Consider the following 20,339-nt stretch of genomic DNA (forward strand, 5'->3'; position numbering starts at 1 on the left):
AGTAACTACTACTCTTTCTTAAACATAAATACTACTTATTTGAAAAAGGAGTTTGATAAAGGGTATTGGGGCAAAGTCCAGTAAAAGGAAGAATCCATGAGTTCATCCAAGAAAACCAAATCCAAATAATAGCTTTGTGCCCCTGTTATAGGTAAGAATGAAAAACATTGTTTTCAAGTTAACCAAAGAGAAAGAAAATCTGTAAGAAAAAGGAAAAACCTCAGCACACAGAATAAAGTTGTTATAACAAAATACTATCATCAACACATAATTCAAGATAGCTTGGACCTAATTTTCAGGATATACAGCATTGAGTCAGTGAAAATCTGTCATTTAATGGTTGGCTGCCCACAACATGCACAAGTGAATTACACCAATGCTTCAGTGCATCTGCTAAGTGCTCACTCTGAAAAATCCGTTGGAACACTTTTATTTGAGCACGTGAATTACAGGTTTAATAAAAAACTAACAAAACAACATCAAAACTGAAAATCAAGTTCCTTTGGTATCAGGGAGACTAACTGGTGGGCCTCTTGGGAATGGAGCAGCTCTTGCAGTCCACAAACACCCAAGCCTTCAGTTGTCACTGCAGGCTTATGTTGTGAGAGGAAAAGACCAACAGCCCTAAGGAATTACACCGTGTTTTGTGTCTGGCTGAGATGGAGTTAATTTTCCCCATAGCAGCCCTTACAGTGCTGTTCTTTGTACTGGCCTGCTTCCCGGGAAGTAGCTGGACATCATCATCTCACAGGAAGTACAGAATAAATATTTTCTTTTTCCTTTGCTTCCACATCTGCCCTTTGCTTTTGCTTTTATTAGATTGCCTTTAGTCTTGACCCACAGGTGTTTTTCCATCATATTTTGGTCTTGATGAAGGGGGGAGTGATTGAGTGGCTTGGTGGGCACCAGGCATCCAGCCAAGGTCACCTCACCACACATTACAGCTGTCAAGATGCAGTTGCTAGACAGACTCATATGCATTATCAACTTGTTCAGTACTACCTCCATAAATAAAATATAGCATGAACTCAGAACAGTTACTCTCAAAGTATGAGGATGAAAAACTGCCACCTTTATCACTATGAAACCTTATTTCTACCCAGACTCAGAAACATTTGATATACAAGGTAACAAAAGGGAGACTCAGTGCTTCAGTCATCAAATTGCCCTACTTCTAATGTGTCAGCTAAATTAACTTATCAAATACAAGTTGTAATCTGACATTAAGACCGCTGCAGTGATAAACCTGGAAGTAATTTAGGGACTGCCTCTCTGTGAAAGGGGTATAACAGAAATCACTCAATGAATATGTTTCTGCTGTCATAGTTTTCATTTCAACTGAATCTTGGATTAAATTCAAGAATTCAACAGCTAGAAAAATGAACCATATATTCAGTAGAGTTATAGCACTCAGCCTCTGAAAATGGAAAAATACTGCGTGCATTTACAAATAAAGACAATCATTTCAAAAATAAAAAAAATTTGAAAGGTATCTTTAAAAAGGGAACTACGTTATTCTAGACATTTCTGTGATTAAAGCATTAATGATAATTGAAAATCAACAACAACTTTGTGCCTGCTAGGATTAGCCATTGTACTTAGCCATAATCCATCACAATTACTTTTAAATTCATCTTCAGAATGACTGACAAAATAACCTACTACAGAAAATCCAACAAAAAGCCAGACTCCCACATTCCACTATTTTCAGAAATCATTGAACTAAGTCATACATTTTCTATTTCTCCAGGAAGGACGGTGTTTTACAGAATCTTTGGTCTGATATCTTTCCCTACAGCAGTGTGTATTTGATATTTGTAGACAGTGAAAAAGAATGACTGCTTTCAAGAGGTTAAATGGTAACATGCACAGCTTTGGTTTTCAACCAGGAGGCAAGACATGGTACCTATTCCAAAAGAAGTAGTTTCAGAAATGTTGGAATCACTGCAGCCAGAAGAGACCTCAAGAGATCTTTAGTCCAACCTCAGGCTCAAAGCAGGATTGAAACTCAATTCCCATCAGGTTGCTCAAAAAATTTTTTTAATTAAGCAAACGTTTTAACCTACTTGCATACCATAAACACTATTATATAACTGGTATAATTGTTTATTATTTCAAAGCATCACTACAAGGAAAAATTTAGTTTGTTTAATATTTAAGTATGCATTCCCAGATCAAAACATCTTGGAGTTGCTTTTAGGTTTATCTTTAGTTCTGAATTCCCAGAGGTTTTAGTATTTATCTTTTAAATTTTTTTATTATTATTATTATTATTCTCAAATTACTGGTATCTGTTGTTATTCTTTTTTTATATGGATGTTACATATATTACTTACTTGGAAGATTTGTGTGTATTTATAGGTACACACACAAACACACACAGACTGAGCATAAAAATTGTAAGTATAATAAAATAAATAATAAAATTTTACATAGACAAAGAGGTGTTTCTTGTTATAGTTGAAATGTATGAATATAACTATGTCAGATATACTCAAACTATACTATATTAGAGTCTCTGTATCAAATGTTTCCTGTTTAACGGTTGCCACTGTATTCCAGAACCAGCCAAGAGGAGTCATTCACCAATTACAGGAATTTAGAACAGATGACTCGGGTTCTTCATACTCACTGAACTGTGTACCATTATGAGGATTAAATAAGAAATACGAAAGTCCCTAGGAGTTTTATTTAAGTAGAGAATTTAAGGGTTTTTTGGGGTCATGTTAAAGTAGTTACATTGATTCCACAATCTGTTTTCATCTGTTTGCATTTTCACAATTGCTTAGTTACAACCACACTTTGAAGAACTGAGCACCTAAGCAAAACAGAAGGCAGCACAGCAACTGTGAAGTAGTTTGGACTGACCTAAACCAAACTTTTTCTTATCATGACTTCCAACCTGTCAAATAAGACTGCGATGAAAGGCTAAAAGACGTTTTCAGAATGTTATTCTACCATTTGTTTTAAAAATTAATGTGTTTACAAGCTATTAGTATATTTAAAGACCCACTGTGTTAAGCTTTCAGCAATACTTGGAAGATGCAATTAAGCTTGCACTCAATTTTAAGTATGGCAGATTTATAACTTTTTAAAATTGTTATAATTGTGCTGCCTATTTAATTCATGAATTTGCTAAGGGTGCTATTGAAAATATTGATGCAAGTACTGTTTTAATTATTTTACTTATGTTAGGTTTTATTTCATGGACAAAATAAGTATTACCGTGAATTTCTTGTTGTAATTATTTAAAGTTGTCTTCCTTTGGCAAGAATATTGAGATACTTTGCTTGCAGTAAATAATGGCACTTCTGATTCAGGTGTATTCAAAGAGGAAGAGTGGTCTTTTTCCTAGCAAGGAAAAAAAAGGAGAGGAGAGAAGGGTTGGTGACCTGTCAAATAGCTTAAAATAATAAAAATACATTTCATCAGCCTAAAATATGTACCTTTAAAAAGAAGGCAAGAGAATAATACTCCTACCATCTTCTTAGAAAAAGCATTTAATTTTACATTGGCTGCATTGACAATATCAGTTTATCTGGTGATTATTGGGATTTTTCATTGTCTTCAGTAAGTTCTTGCAGGCACTTTTCAATGGCCCTCTCATTTAAAAAAAAATATTTCTCTCTACATGGCAAGTTTCTACTACTACTCTTATTATCACAGTAAGATGGAAAAACTACAAAGATTTAAGAGTCGATAAGCTTGAAAGAACAGAGAGTTTTCCCAGAAAACACTAGATGATTCAGAGGGGAAAGAAAAAGTAGAGGTGCTCAAATAACAGACATTTTTGATCTGTAGCTAAATTCAGTGGTGGAAGAAAATGTATGACTTTAAAATAAACTTTCCCCTCCTCTTTCAGGTAAAATGAAGACTTTTTTTTTTTTTTTTGCTTTGGATTTAATTCATTAAGACTAATGTTCTGATTTGGGGTCACTATAAAGCAAAAGAAACATTTACAAATAGACACAGAAGAGTCATTTCCATCCTTTTATCCAACAGCCAGTGTTCACCATACGAGGCGATTTCTCACTGAACCCCTCCCATACACACTACTCCAACTCAGACACCATTTTTAAGTGTTCACTGGCGGAAGGAAAAGGAGACAGGTACCAAATCTCAAATGGGAGTTTCCCAAGCATCAGGCTACCTACATGCTTATCCACTTTTTGCCCAGTTTTGCACCATGCAAAACTGACAGAATCAACAAAAATGTCTGTGGGTAACCCATCCCTTCTCCGGAAAGGCAGGATATAGAGTCTTGTCCCCACTGGAAAAAGAGAGATCAGTTCTCAACATGAGAGAGTCCTGACCACTGAACAACTGGAAAAAATTAGCACCAGCTTTTCTGCTGTTTTATATACCCAGTCCTTTAATTCCTTTGCGTTCACTAAAAGTGGCAAATCTAAAATAGCATTCTCAACATTTTCCTGTATTTTTTGCTATTTGTCATTTTTTCTGAAAACGTTTGGCAGATCTGTCAAAAAATCATATTGCAGTGTGCAATCCAAATGCCACAGGGAAAAAGGTTCAACAACAACAAAAAAATATCACAAGATACATGGAGGAAACTTTCACCCGAGTAATGGAATGATGAGCCCATTTTCCCATGTATCCAAAGACATGCAGAGGTAAAGTGAGCATCTGTGCTGGGCAAACCTATAAACACGTGTATGTGCCTTCACACAAACACACACCCCCCCCTACATACCCATATAATTTCATGCTAAATTGCCTTTGTATTTGATATGGAGTTGTTAAATAACTGTATTTACGCACACAAAACAAAGGCATTTGCTTGCACAGTTGAAGGAGCGGTGAATTATATGACAGTTTGCATAGTATACACTGAAAGGAAGAATGCTATTTTATGTGCAAGAACACTCTTGGGAATAACCGAAATGGGATTCAGCCAGGAGCAACAGCACAACTCATCCACTTTCACACACATTCATGAATTATACTTTAAAATTGATTTTAAATCATATAAACTATGATTGATTACTACTAATATACTGCTTGAAATGATAGTACCAGCTGCAAAGACCATGAACTAACAGAACATTACTGAATAGAATATATAATAAGCTATTATCTTCATTAGGATATAGACACACAAAGAACAAGAGCCCTACATGAAGTATTACCTGGCATTGAGGATGCAAGCAAAATTAACACAGAAATACTATATGTTCAAGATGGTGATAGACTGACATGTAAATTTCCTGTTCCTGCCTTAGCAGAGATATTTGAGCATTTTTCTTAATCAGTAATACTTATGCTTTTAATTAACAGGACTTGATTATCTATAATAGAATAAACCTTGGCTAGGAATCAGCAGGAAAAACATCTAGCGAACAATGATTACTATAGTCTGATTTTTATGGAATATTATGATGCCTGCATAAGAACTACAGAGATGATCTATCATCACCAGAACATAAGAACAGGACTGATATCTCTTTTTGGTTGGAAGACCAGATGGGATAAAATCATTTGTACAGGTTATGGGAGAAATCCAAAGTTTCATCCAGCAGCAACTGCAGTGTGGAACAAGCAATCCTGGAAACTCACATTACCTCAAAATAATTTATAGTACTGGGAAGAAACAACTACAGGCATGAGAAAAATGTAAGCATTAAAATTCCTGGTTTTGCAAATAACACCACTATATTAAAATGAATTTATGGTACACTGCACGGGGCAAACACTGAAAAATATCCAGATGTGTAAGCTGCTTGATTGCTAGAGCTAGTCAGAGATCGTACACCACAACCAGGCTGAAGTAACAGGGAATGTCACTGTCACTCCTTCACAGTGACACTTTCCACATGGCATAAGCAGGAGAATCAGCCTGTATTACCACCATCAGTTTGCACAGCAGAGGCCTGGTTGCAAAATTAATCTTGTAGAGGGTTACTTTGCTCTTTCTCAAACTACTTTTTTAATGCACAAAGAAGTATAAGCATATAGGGAAAGAACAAAGAATAAAAAGAAAGTGGCAGTGAATAAGGTGCATAGATACAAGAGACTGTCAGGTCACATTAGTCAACAGGCAGCAGCTCTGTAAAGTCCAGACAGCATTGATCAAATAATAAACTCTGCTGATATCCAGCGTTTTATAAACTGGATGCCTTCTTCTTCATAAATTTCATTTTATTTTCTGAGAAATTCTGACTGTCAGTATGAAGGATCTCTTCCATTAGTTAGAGCCTCTCTACTTCATGAGGCAACAGTGCGAGACAAGACAGAAAACATTAAATATGAGTTTCCTGACACACAATATGGCAGGGGATCAAAAAACATGCTACTTCCTTTTCTTAATTTGGAAGAAAATCCTTTGTTCAAGGAAATAAATCTCTTCTCCTTTCCAAAAAAATAGCTAACAACTTTCAGGTTCTGTCTGAGGAAAAGGCAGTAGAGGTACAGTCAAAGCACAGTTCCTAAGGCTGCTGAGGATACTAACTCACTTACCATTTTCTCCCTATCTTTTTACCCCTCTGAAACCTTGCTGCCTCTTTCATTTACATTACCCAGGAAATAGTGCTACTTTTAGTGCTATACGGGGATGTCCTTGCATATTTATTGATGTCCACATTCTGTCCCAAATATCCATCTGCTTGTACTGGGGAAGGTGTCTCTGGACAAAGGCATTCCTTTGCCAGAGAAATATTTTGATTTCCTTTAAAGCGTGTGTTTGGCTACCATACTTCCATAGCCTATGAAATTAAATTATGGCTATTAACTATAAAAGCCAACTGTTACAGAATGAATCAGTAGGAGTTCATACCAGCTTAGATCTGGTTACCCAACCTTTCACACACTATAAATCACTAACATCAGAGCATCTCTCAGACCTTTTGCAACCACAGAAAGGTGTACTTTAGTGACAACTGTAATTAATGTTAGCTACTGGTCTGTAACTCTGACTTCATTCCCCTTGTTTTGCATGGAAAAAGACATTTCTTTTCAGTAATATTTTAAAACAAATGTCCTGAATGAATAACAACCTTCCAAACAGGCTGCTGTAAGATATGAAAGATGAAATCTTCCTGTATTGATATTAACCACTAACCTACATGCAGATGAGACTTCACTCAAAACGTTTCCCCACTGCAATCCATTCCTTTTACCTCATCATGATGTAGCCTTGAGTTCAAGATTTGTTAATTCACTTTCATTTTGCATTTTACAACGCTGACATAATGGACCAAATTTGTCTTCAGTGAAATTCCAATTAAATTACATTATGTACGATTTCAGTCTGGTAGTTAAAAAGAAAATTAAGCTCTACTTCATGTCTTCCTCATTTCTCAAGGCAGAAAAAAAAAATAAATGGTGACATCACAACGTTAAAATTATTCTTAAATTTGCTGAACTTCTAGAATCTTTTCTTTTCCTTCCTTGTTTGCTTTACAAAAACGTTTATTATTTTAGAGCTGCTATGTAATTAAAAGCTTTAAAGTTAACAGCACATCTTTCACAGGCCTGCTTATTGCACTCTGCATTTATTAGCATGAAATCTTTATGTTGCAATAAAACCAGAAGCTCTTACTTTCAGAGCCAATCACAAAGTATAATAATGATCTCTTGACAGTGTTGCTATCTTTTTCAGAACAGGTCTTTACATTAAATATAAAGAAAACTAAGGCAATTTATCTTGCAGTAGTCTGCTCATTGATTAGGAAAAAAAAAGCTTCAGTATCATTGGTGACATTTTAGAGAAAGACAAGGCATTTCTTGCTTTGCAAAGGAAAAAAAAAATCTATGAAAAGATATTTTCTGAGGTATCTGAATCTATAGGTTTTAATGCGCTGCTGAAATTAGGAATGTACATAAAAGTTAATTTGGTTTACATCTAATTCTGGCATGAAACTCTCAGCAAAATTCACAGGGTTTTGTTCACATTTTGGATTTATTCCTCGTTTAGAGAACTTTTTTGCATTCCCAGTGTTGATGGCTTGTTTGCCTGTGAGATTACATAATGCAGCAGTTACAACATTTCCTTTTTTTTTCTGGATTGCACTAATTTCTTTAGTCTATTCTCCCTCTAGCAGTTTCACTGAAAGTATTTATAAATATACTGCACAAATATTTCATTGGAAGGACTGCAAATATAAATACATACTCTGTCATGGAATTATGCTGAGTCTGAGAGTGACAGCTCCATCTGCTGTACCCACTTCCCCCTCCTCCCCAAGTGTTATTAAACAGTAATTCTTACATGTAAAATCTTGGAAAATAGTTTCTGGCAATGAAAGATGACTGAAAATAAATAATTTGGAGCTACAGTTTTTCTCAGAGAAAGGTGGTATTTATGAATCATCCTTCATAATCTAAATATGAGGGTGAAGAAGCAACAAACAGTGCGATATTGCTATTAAATATTCAGACATCCTCTGTCTCACAGGAAGGTATGTGGATCCTGAAGGTGCTGTGGATCCTGCCATGGTTCCAGTGTTTATACATTTGCCGTTTTGCATTGGGGTCACAGGTCACACAGACCCTCAGAAGCCAACAGGAATTCATCACTTTAAAGAACTTTAGATCAGATTTGTAATTCTCTTGACATACAAATTAATTCCTCCACCAGCGCACGTTCTATCCATCGCTGTGAGACTGGAGGGTATGCAGAACAAGGGAATAGACTCATCAGGCCACAGTGCAGGGTCTATTTCATGGCCCAGCAGCACACGTTGTTCTCACGCTGAGCACAGCATGCCCAGGCATCCCAACCACACTCTCATCATTTCCAGTCTGTACTGGGGTTATTGCATACTACCCTTTCACATTATGCTCCCATTTGAGAAATTAACACATTATCTTGTCAGGTATAGATCAGTGGAAAACAAGTCATCATTCACCAAATACCATTCACCATATAGGTCTGCCATTCACAATATCCTCTAATTTACAGCTCCCATTAAGAGATAACATAATATACTTAAATCTTTTTTTTTTTTCTTAGCACAGTTTTACTTGATGGTGCCAAGTTTATAAATGCATGACCACAGCAGCCTTCATTTCACAGGTTCCTCAAGGACCCAGCAGTTAGATGATCAACTCCAAACAGCAAAGGTTTTAATATTTTTGTATTATTTTGAAGAGGTAAAGTATTCCATCAGGAGTCCATTAAAACACGCTGGTCTCAGTGGGACACTTACCATGGTGTTGAAGTATTTGTGGGGATACCACAAGTACCACAACAGAAGCAAGTGTGTCATTGATGGATGCCTTTTAATAGCACCCTTTTTTCACATGAAATATCTATGTCATCAGTTAGTGACTTAGCATTACCAGACACTTACATGGAAAGTATGGAAGGTCTCTTTAATCTAGTGAAACGGTCTGAATTACTCAGGCAAGTTTCAGGGGAAAATAGCTTTTAAATTCAGAAATTAAATCGCAACAAGTGTATCTATGTTCTTAGGGGGGAAAAAAAAATCACAGTCATTTGTTTTGGATGTTATTGCATTCACATTGAAGGATCTTTCTTACCATGAGACGATACTTCATTTCTGAATCAACTGGTCTTCCTGCTTCCATGCAGGCTGTGAACCAGGAGATATCCAGCAGTTCAAACCTGGAGATGTCGCCAACAGACTGTCCTCTCAACCAGTCCAGCACCTCCGGGTAAGTGTTGTTCTCAGCCACAATATGAGTGACAGAGTCACTGACAAGAAGTACACAAAAAGGAGTTTTCTTTTTATCCTGAACCCAACTGTACAAAGACAGAACTGCTATTTCCATTTTTACTTACCATGCACATCCTGAAAATTGTAGTATTTATTGTACATTAGGTTGTGGGAAGCAGTTGCGTTTTCATATCACAGTCTATCTCTTCCAGTTACTGAATCTGCTTTGAGGAAAGACTTTAGCCTGACAGCTCCTGTAAGTGCAGTATTTTCTGCCTTCCAGCATCATTTGTCTTCCATAAGACACTACCCTATTACACGTTTTTTTTGCAGCTCTGAAAATATTTGCCTTGCACAAGCAGTACCTTAATGAAAAGGCTGCTCTATGACGCCTGACAGCCCTTCTCAATATTCCTGATCAATGAATGAATGCTTTTATACTATTAAAAAGTCTGTCAACAATTATTCTTTAAAGCTTTACAGCTAGTAATATCTTTTTTAAAATTTAACTTTTTCCATATTTACATTAAGCTCTTTACATATGGCATTCTCAAATGTTCATGACTTAAATCTTATTAATTATGCACTCCATTCAAAGACCACTTCCTTGCTACTAAGAGGCCAGCCTCTGAACTAAACTAGGTATCAGTTTTGTAATACAAAATTCATGGATTGAGTTATTGTTCAATAGGTTATATGGTGCACTTCATTTGAAAACATGGTATCACAAAGGTTGTTACACTAAATTAGGGTCGGTGTGCTAAAATAACATTGGAAAGAATCCCACAGTAGTTCATGATTTTAAAAAACACAGTTCTGCACCTTCCACACAAAAAATAATGGATAGGGGCAAGGTTATGTTTCAAGAAAAAATTACACACATACTTAGGATGATCTGTAAATTTCTACCTGGCCTGCTGATGCTCCTCAGCAAGTTTAAAAATCTACTAACATGGTAGGAAATTTTGCGTGATTCCTAGTTTTCCCTCTCCATACACACTCCAGGAGGGTGCTGTCACACACAAAAGACAACAGCAGATAAAGGAGGAAACTTCATTTTTACGAAACGTGTAGGAACTCGTATCTCTGAAGTATACACCAACATTAACTGATATCAGTCAACAGATTCCTAAATTTCTTGGAGGAAAGGCACAGACAGATAATGTCATTATTACACTTAGTTCTTATAGAAATAAGCCTAGAATTGGAACATAAATCATCCTGATGGCAGCCACCTCCATTTGTAAGCCTCTGTAACCTCCTGCTACCCATGCTGGTGACAGCCTTGTGCATATACACTATATTTCAAACGGACCTGACATATTGCTTTACAGCCTTTCTGTAACACCTTGAGAAGTTAAGGCATCAACTGGTCCAAGCAGACAGGGCACCACTGGTAGACGCAGTTAGTTGGTATGGACCTTAAAAATGATGTGTGTTAACTGTTAAAGGCAGGCTGCACAGCCTTTCAAACCAAACTACTTTCTAGGAGACCAACGATATCCCTTGACCCCCATTCGTACAAATAATCACTGATTTTATTACATCGCAATGACAAATACTAAAGTCATCCCAGAAAAAGCTGCTATAACGTAACTCTACAATATATTAAATGTACTGTATTTTGGAAACATGAGTATTGAACATACTATACTTCATAAATATGAAACTGTCATGGCATAGCACAATTTTCTCTCCATACAGAGCAACTTGTAGAGTCAAGTCTATTGAAAAAAAAAATCCTGATTTATTTTAATCTAAAATATTACAAATCTAGGCTAGTTGAACCTCCATGAGACACTATTGGTTTTATTATTATTTAACCATGCTAGGTTGTACTTTAATTAAACTGTCACATCTTAACTTGAGAAAAAAAACCAAAACAGTTAGAGACGTAGAACTTCTGCTTCCTGTGGTTTATTTCACTTTATATAAAATATTCATATGCAATGTATTTGAACCAAGCTGCAGCTCTGGGAACTTTGCCATCACTATGCTCACAGCAGCAGTTTAGCTGCTGTGCACCAGTTTCCTCTGGTACCTGTGCAGCTGTGCTTTTTTCTTGGCACAGAACATCACAAATTTAGAATTCAATCTGGCATTTTCAAAACCAAAAATCAACAGTTAAATAGTACTATTTTATCCATTAGCAGCTAAGCTGAAATTAAACATATCACCTGCCTTGCATACAACTTGCAGAAAGTCTGAAATATTGGCAATAAATACCTGTGTGTCAAAGTAGCCCAGATAAAGCTTCTACTCAGTCCTCAACAGACTGTTAACGTAGGATTCAGAACAGCCCAGTGCATTTTTTTCCCCAAGAATTCAATTAGTTTTGTATCAGATGCTAATTACCTACTTCTGTTCAATACCTGCTTGAATCTTGCTTTACAAATTATTTCATCCGCCCTTCTTCCTCAGGCTTTCAAAGTTGATGGGATTGAAAAATCTGTGGAAATGAGCTTTTATAGGGAGGACCCAATTGTATACTATCTGCATGCAGATACAGAGAAGTGATCAATTCTTGGTTTTCTTCCAGCTTTTCAGGGAACATACATAATGATGCACCTTTTAGAAAACTGCATAATGATATAACTACTGCTCATGAAAAGCAATATTTGAAGGAAGGCTTATTGAAACACCACCAGACAAATCTGCAGCTGGAGTATATTTTCACCCTGAAACGTCACATCTGTGATATTTTATTACTATTTTTTTCCCCAGTGCTCTTCCAGATTGTACCTAAGTGTACACCAGTAACTTTGAAACTCCCATCAGTGTATTACTCACAGGAAAATGAAACATTAGAGTACCAGCGATGTTCTACAGAAATGCCCCCCTCAACCCATCGCATTTTCCATTCCCACATATTTAACTTTTTTTCATTTCAAGAATTGGCCATTAAATTTGGATTAATCTCAAGCTGACCTCAAGGGGGAAATAAACAATGGCTGATTTAGATCAGCTGAAGACATGATTCATTGACTCCACTGAGACTATATAAATGCATAGAAACATATCTCATAAAAAATATTTGCAAGTTCATAGCTTATGTTTTTATTTTCAATACAAGAAGCACCACACTGAAAAAAGCAGATGCATTAAAACCGTCAGATTTGAGATAAAATAGAAACACAGATTTTAGAGGAAAGAGATAAAAATTTTGCCAGTATTTGTGATCAGCCTGCTCTCTGTCCAGAAAACAATAGAAAAGAACCACGTCTACAGAAATCCTGAAGCATCTTTACAGCAGGAAGAGCTAAGTAGATACACTAAATACATAGGCAAAATCTTCTGCCATGATCACTTGTATGACTGTATTTACTAAATTAGAATGTTTCAAGCAGCATTACTTCTTGTTATGTCTACAGACGTAAATATTTTCCTACCTTAGCTCACTTTCTACTCTGAAACCTTTTCTTCTTGCCAACTCCATCAAAAACGTCCTTCTGGTCATGCCCATTTTCCTCTGCATAATAAAAATTACAAACTTATTGAACTTTATTTCATAACTACAGGAAAGGCCTGGGGAATGCATCCCTTTCTGTCTTTTCCTCTGGTAGGAAATAGCTGGAGCTCTCACTCTATCCATGATGCAAGACAGAAGTATTTTCTCTTGGGTAAAGGGGAGATAACATACTTTCCGCCAGGCAGCAGCTGTATCTAATGTCACCACCCATTGAAGTAATTTTCTTCTGTTTTCCCTCTGAAATCAAAAACAGGTGCTACACAAGCAGAAACATCATTTGCTTTTTACCACCTGGTGCTTCTTACACAGAATTACTCCAGACAGATGCATATATGCTTTCAATCCTTAAAACAGCCATTACCTATAAAGACTTTATCCAAATAATATAGATTAGAGCAAAATTATCTCAAAATATTAACCAGAACCAGGTCTTCAGCTGTTTTAATGGGTCCATTCCATCAATTTCTGCTTTCAAATCTTTTTCAAATCTCACTTTCCAAATTGCAGGGAACTTCACTTTTCAATTTATTTAAAAAAATATTGTTTCTTCCTATTGTTAATTACAAATTATGCCTTGGAATACAACCAAATAACAAATAAATATGTTGTAGAATAGCCTGTACACTTGCTACTTCTGTGTAATTAATTTAACAAAGAATAGTGTTTTTATTAAGAGAGCAAACAAAAGTTAAAGTTTTTAAAATTAAATTACAATAAAAGAATTCCTTCATAGTTTTAATACTAAGGCAATGAAAGACAAAAAGAAAGTATTAGAGATGTGTTTAAATATCCTTTGGTACCCACTGTTCACATCACTTTCTACTATTTGCCATGGATTGTACTGCTATCTGCAGCAGGTACCGTAGGCAAAAGGTAACTGCCTTCCTGCTTATAAGCACCCAGTGACCTTCAAACAACTACAGAGGAGATTATAAAGGCTACATAGCATCCTCTTCCAGAAGATAGAGTATTAGTCATCAGGGAACTACACTAAAATTTGTTGTGGACATCTGTGTTGGATCCAGTTAGGTATCACCCTGAATTTCTGACAGAGAAAACTGAGTGTAAGAAACCAGGTTTAGAGCATGTGCATCTATTTCAACACACATCTACTTCAGTGGTAAATATCTGCATTTTCACATCAAGTTGGATTTTTATTTTTAGTGTAGCAGAGAATTTGGATTTTGCCAGTCCTTCAGAGTGTGTCAGAAATGTTATACCTACCAATTCTCACTGCTCATGTTCAGGGGATGAAGCAAGGTGGAAAAATCCTGCCTAACTCAGATTTATCAATTTTACTTTCAGTCATTTTATCAGAGATGAATATACAACCTGGTTTGCGGAAAGTGAGTCAAGACCTGTTTCCCGCAATTATAGCCATGAGTTTAAAAACCGGCATTTTCCCAGCCCTATGGCTCTTGCTGCTTCAACTACATTATCACAGATATAAAAAACCTGTTTTCATCAGAATAGAAAATAGCCATCAAAAATTAATATAGAGCTTTCAGCTCTGGGGACTTCCTGAGGCCACGAAGAAAATATATACGTAGTTCAGTACATAGACTAGACTCCATTTACTTCTTCCCTTGCCTAAGGATAACCCAGAAGCCAAAATATCTATTCCTCTTTCTGATTCATAACATTAAAATTGTCAAAATAAATCATTTCAAGGTTATTTTGAAATTATATGAGATACTTTCATAGGAACTGCAAAATGGACAAGCAGACTTTAAGAGGCTTAAGCAAAAGAATAGCAGCAGGGAAGAAAAAAAATAAGCAATTGGTATGGCATTAAGGCTGAGCAATCTGTTTTGGTTGCTCCGTGTCTGTTTTCCAGACTACTAATCAACCATTGAACACTGGCCATCTCCCTGTTTACAGCCTTCCCAGACTTGGTAAAACACTTTACTTTATCTCAAGCCCTACAAGGAATAATGTATTTGAGAACAGATTCTTTACATATGTTAAACAAAGTCTTATTTTATGTTATAATTAATTCAGTGCTCTCAAACATGTAAATATAATTTCCCCCAGTGTAGCATCAAGATGCTCAGTGCCAGTGAAATCCTTCTGGCATAAAAAACATAAGTTATTATTCCTTCGCGTTGCTGTAATAACTCTCGAGCCAGATTTTCAAGCGTATTTAGGAGCCAAAAAGCTGCAGAGACCTACTGGGATTTTCAAAATATCTAAGTAACCCAGGCACTCGGCTCCTTTGGAAATCAATTTCTGGCTTTGAAACTAATGCAAAGAGATTTTATCCATCTAATAAACACAGTATAATATCATGAATAGGTCTATGCCAAGGATGCAAATTTATTAAACATACCTTCTAAAATTAACAGGATTTCCATATCCCAGATGAGTGAATAACCTACTCTCCTATGACATTAAATTATAATATTTTTGACAGTAACACAGCAAGAAGAATATGCAACAGAGGGAGAACAAATATAGCAGAGAAAAGCATACTTTTATTTATCACAAAGAAAAAGTACCCTGTTATCCAAGTTATGACCTTACTCTCCACCACATCTGATGAGTGGCCTAAAACCACAGAAACTTGCAGAAATTTTTTCATCTCAATACAGCCTCCTGGAGTTCAGAGTAGTTCACATCCCTGGAAGGAAGTCTAGAACAGATTTCCAAGTTCTGAAGTTCTTGCCATGAATCAGTTCTCTGCATTATCAAAGGCATGGATTAAGAAGAAAATGTACGCAAATGGTGATGGGTATTTAAGTAACTGTCTTTCATCACTAATGATGCCTCTGCTAACAACAGCATCTCAAGCAGAGTCTAGCACAGCCTGAAGCCCGAAGCCCATAGTACTAATTTGGCCTCAGAGGGCGTTTCCTCAGGAGGGAAAATGCAGGAGCACACAATTTCTAGAAAACACAGTTCAGCTTCTCTGAACTTCAGTATTCCACATGTCCTTTCACTGCACCTTCTTGATTATTGACAGATAGCCTTTTAGTGCCCTGCTTTCATGTGAACTGCATTCTAAATGTTTTATAAAACGTTACTTGCCCATTTTATATAACTTTCCTGTGAAGAGTGGTGAAAGGTGCTTTCAATACACAGCTGCAGTATGCCAACCTTTGGAGAAATTATCCCTCAAGCACCATCAATAAAAACTAGAGATGTGTCATTTGAACACCTTTTTTTGATTTCACACAGGCTTAACAATGTTTCATGTAGTATTGTTTCATAAGGATTATTTTTTCTTACCTTTTTCATTTTAAAGTCTTTGATATTTCAGTATGTTCCAATTAACAGTTTCTTAGAAATTTTAAAACCCTTCTGATTATTTGTTTTTGCTCAGACTTTGATATCACTTTGCTATTTTTTTGAATTCTAGCCTTCTTGGCTGCTAAGCATTGCTTTTGCTGTTGATACCTGTTCTACCAGTCTCTTACTGCTTAAAAATAATATGGCAGGAATTTTTCCTGGATCTAGTAAAAGCTCTGTGTAATCTAATTATATTTTTAAAAGAGTTATTACATTGAACTTATCTATATTGATACCACTTACACTTAGCCAATGTAGAAACTTGAAGGATCTATATATACCAAAATATAAAATAATTAAGAACTTTTTTTTGGTGAAGTTTTATCTCTTATGAATGGGTACAGGCATTGTTATTCATCTTTTATTTATTTGCTCTACCTCAAACTCCTGCTTTACTTGACATCAGGGACCTATATGGACTCACAAAGGCCTCAAGCTTGCCTCCTTAATTCCACATTATGTGGGAAGTTTCGTTATTTTTAAGTAGATAAGAAACAAGCTTAACAATAACTTACATTTCCATCAGACAAAAGGGATCAATACCCTGAATTCCCACACAATGCTGCCTGCACCAGCAAATTTTTTTGGACGCAGGTTGCATGACTCTTTTCCTTTTGTCACAATTTTTACCCCTTATATTAATAGATAAATTCTTACAAAATGGGCATGGTAAAGCAATCTGACTAGCTTACAAAATAAACAGAGCCCCATGCATTTGACTCCAATGTTTTTAATTAGCGTAATATTATCAAAGATAAGGACATGCTGAAAACTATATTCTGGAAATGTTCAGTTACGTTTAAAAATCAATTCTCCCTCGTCCCCTTTGGTGTTTATATTCTTTGAACTACCAGAACATTTTCAAGGGGCAATTTTGAAGTATACATGCTTGAGTTATTCATATCAAAGATGATAAACTCCATAAAATACCCAGATGACCAAGAATTTTGAAAAACCAATGAATTGATGGTATGCTCTGAATGTGCTTCCTTGGCAGTATCATGGAATTTAGCATGTAAGATAAAGCAGGCTTAGAGAGGACACAAAATCTTGTAGTTGCTATCATTAAACGTACAACATTTTCGGTATATGTGGTCAGAATATCTGCTTATTATACTCTTCTCCCCCCCCACTCTCAAACGGGAGATGAAAAACTGAATAAGAAAAATTTATTTAGCAACATGTCTCAAAACCTACCCATGTAGATATCATAAAAAGAGCTGACAGCTTCTTTAACTGATTGTATACACAGCTACTATAGAAAGGGCTGCTTCTTCTAAGCTCTTTCTGAGGAAACTAGGGAAGAGCAATATCACAGTGCTGAATAATGAAATAGAGCAATAGTGTTCCCCCTTACAGCATGGGAAAAAAGTAATTGGTGACAAATCCTGGCAGGAGCTACTTCCTACCCATATCAGTATGCCGATATTCCCTGGAAACTATTATTTTCACTCTTCCTTCAGTCTCTCTGTTCAGTAACAAGGCTTACAATTGCTCTCTGGTAACTCTGCTAATGGCAGCTGCTGCTCCTTGTTGTGACTGTTATTGGACTATTCTTTGATTTTTTTGTGCTGGTGCATCAATGGTTTTCTATACACTGTAGTCTCACGAGAGCCTTGTGAACCTCTCTGCAACAAGCAGAGACATATCCGCATAATCCCATCAATACGCGTGGTCAGGCAGGTCCTTTGACAGTTATACATCTCTTCCAAATACAGTTTACAAAGGTAAAGGTCTCTAGATATTAAGTACCATTTATTTAGACTCTCACATTCATCTCATTGCCAGTATTAAGGGTATTTCCACTAATTAACAAATGCCAAACAGCCTTTCAGAGATGAGGAGCTACACAAACGGTGTTGCACGGTCTATATTTAGGCAGCTGAAAGTATTATTTCTTTCAATGAAGACCAAATAACATTCCTATGGACACCTGAGAAACTTATTCTATAAAAAGGTAACACTAAAAATGAATACACTGTTATATAAAAGTACTTATCCTGCCACCTTCATTCTCTTGCAAAGAATCCTTATTTCCTCCCCTGCTTCTCTAGTTGGACAATACTACTCTAAGAGCTAAATTGATCATGTATCTTCTTTTAATTAGTTGTTGTGATAGCTACTAGATGGTACAATTGATGCATCTTGCAGCAACACTGCAATTGCAGTTCTAGATCTATTTACCTTACAGAATAAACAAACAGCAGCATATGCGAGATTTATGTCTTCTACAGGTACAGAAAATAAAGCACAATGCATTTAATAAAGATAGATGTACTTAAGCCAAAATAATGAAAAACAGGAAAAGGCTATTGCTATTTTTCACATAAAGCTTTCAATTATACACTCAATTTTCAGTAGTACAGGAAAGCTGCTTTGGCTGGCAATTCCCACATCATGAAGCTGAGGGGATAATCAGACCAGGTAATATAAAAGAAGGGAGTAAATCAGAGCAAGTACCATAGATAATGTTGTTGCAGAGAGAAGAAAAACTTATGAATAACATTATGCAGTATGTCCCCTTGTCCTCTCAAAAGTTTATGCAAATCATACCAAGATAGGAAAGTTTATCTCAGTTTCTGGCTATTGAGAAAAAACAGCAGGCCATGGCAAACAGCACAGTGAGTTCTCACAGAGCTCTTTCAGCACACTCTGCTGAAATAAGCTGTAGAAACAAGTCAGAGCCAGCATCAGAGAAGATGAAAGAATTGCTGCTGAATATTACACCATCTTTGTGTTATCTCCAGAGAGAAAACAAAACAGATGTTCATCTGAGTGACGTGTAATGAATTTTGCAGGTGAAAGAAAAATCAGTTAGAATCTTTTTTCATTCTAGAAATTTGAGCTGAAGAAAGTTAGAAAGCAAGGTGGAATGGGGCCAAATTTTCACCTTTTTGATTTATTGAGGTCCTGAGTTCCACTAATGCAGAACTAATTACAGCAGAAGTGACCTAGCTGGGTGATTAATTCATAGCAGGAAAAAAATTGCTTTATCAAGTTGGATTTTATTTTTAATCCAAAACCATTTGACATAGTTTCCACAAAACCATTCTTTCCATTTCTTCACCTATAATTTGGCAGCTGCCTAGAGTATAACAAAATACTTAAATATTTTTTGATTTTGCATGATGGATTTGACGGCTCTACCTTTCACTACAATGAAATCTGATTTTTTTCAGCTGCATAAAAATTTGATTATTAGGGCCACTGGCAATTCCTTTTCCAGGCTATCTCAAAATTTGTTCCCTCATTTCACCTTATTACTAAACCCATTCAAAGTGATAATAGCCCCTACAAGCCCTGCCCCAACGCAGCATTGCATGCATAGCAGTGAACATACGTTGATCTCTTTGTAAGAAAGCTACACTGTCTGTAGAAGACAGCCTTTTTGGGAATACATCTAACAAGGCACAAAACATGTCATATTGCATACATTGCAAAGGAAAAATTTATGTATATTTCCACACGCCAGTAAATTCAGAAAATCCTCTGTCACAAGTCACTCTGTGTGGTCTATATCTTTCGCTTCATGCAGTCTCAATGGCTTTCTGGTTACTTATTTCACAAGTATATAGGTTATTGAGTTTTAATGAGTTAATCCTTTCATGGACATTGTACAGGTGTTGATAAATCAATTTGGGGGATGACTGCAGATGATTAAGCTCAGTTTAGAGGGCTGGAAGAAAATTTCCAGACCAACTTTGCAACAGCTCTTACTGTTCTGGTTGCATACAGCACTGTGAAAGGAAATCAAACATATTTATTTCTTGATGAATATTGATAGAGGGAGGTTAAAGAAACTACATACATCAGATGGTAAGAGCAGAAGCTTCTGAGAGGGAACAAAAAAATTTCACATTTGAGGGAGAGAATATTAGAGGAAATATTCTTCACTGTGCTGCTTTGAGTGGAAAAAGATGGCTTTGTCCAGAAGAATGGTTTCTCAG

General features: G+C 36.1%; 1 protein-coding gene across 9 annotated transcripts in view; it reads right to left on the bottom strand.

Moving 5' to 3' along the window:
* DNTT (DNA nucleotidylexotransferase) overlaps nucleotides 1-20,339 on the bottom strand; it is a 162,289-nt gene that overhangs the window by 74,240 nt on the left and 67,710 nt on the right. For 6 of the 9 annotated variants that reach the window (XM_054072230.1, XM_054072232.1, XM_054072237.1 and 3 more), the window contains 3 exons: nucleotides 13,025-13,104; nucleotides 9,499-9,673; nucleotides 3,226-3,351 (listed from right to left, as the gene is read on the bottom strand). In XM_054072230.1, the coding sequence (XP_053928205.1) occupies nucleotides 3,226-3,351; nucleotides 9,499-9,673; nucleotides 13,025-13,104 (381 nt within the window). Of the gene's footprint in view, nucleotides 1-3,225; nucleotides 3,352-9,498; nucleotides 9,674-13,024; nucleotides 13,821-20,339 lie in introns of those variants that run through there. The other 3 variants (XM_054072228.1, XM_054072229.1, XM_054072234.1) reach the window with 3 other exon arrangements.

This window comes from Cuculus canorus, chromosome 7 (genome assembly GCF_017976375.1).
Source record: "Cuculus canorus isolate bCucCan1 chromosome 7, bCucCan1.pri, whole genome shotgun sequence".
NCBI classification, from domain to species: Eukaryota; Metazoa; Chordata; class Aves; order Cuculiformes; family Cuculidae; genus Cuculus; species Cuculus canorus.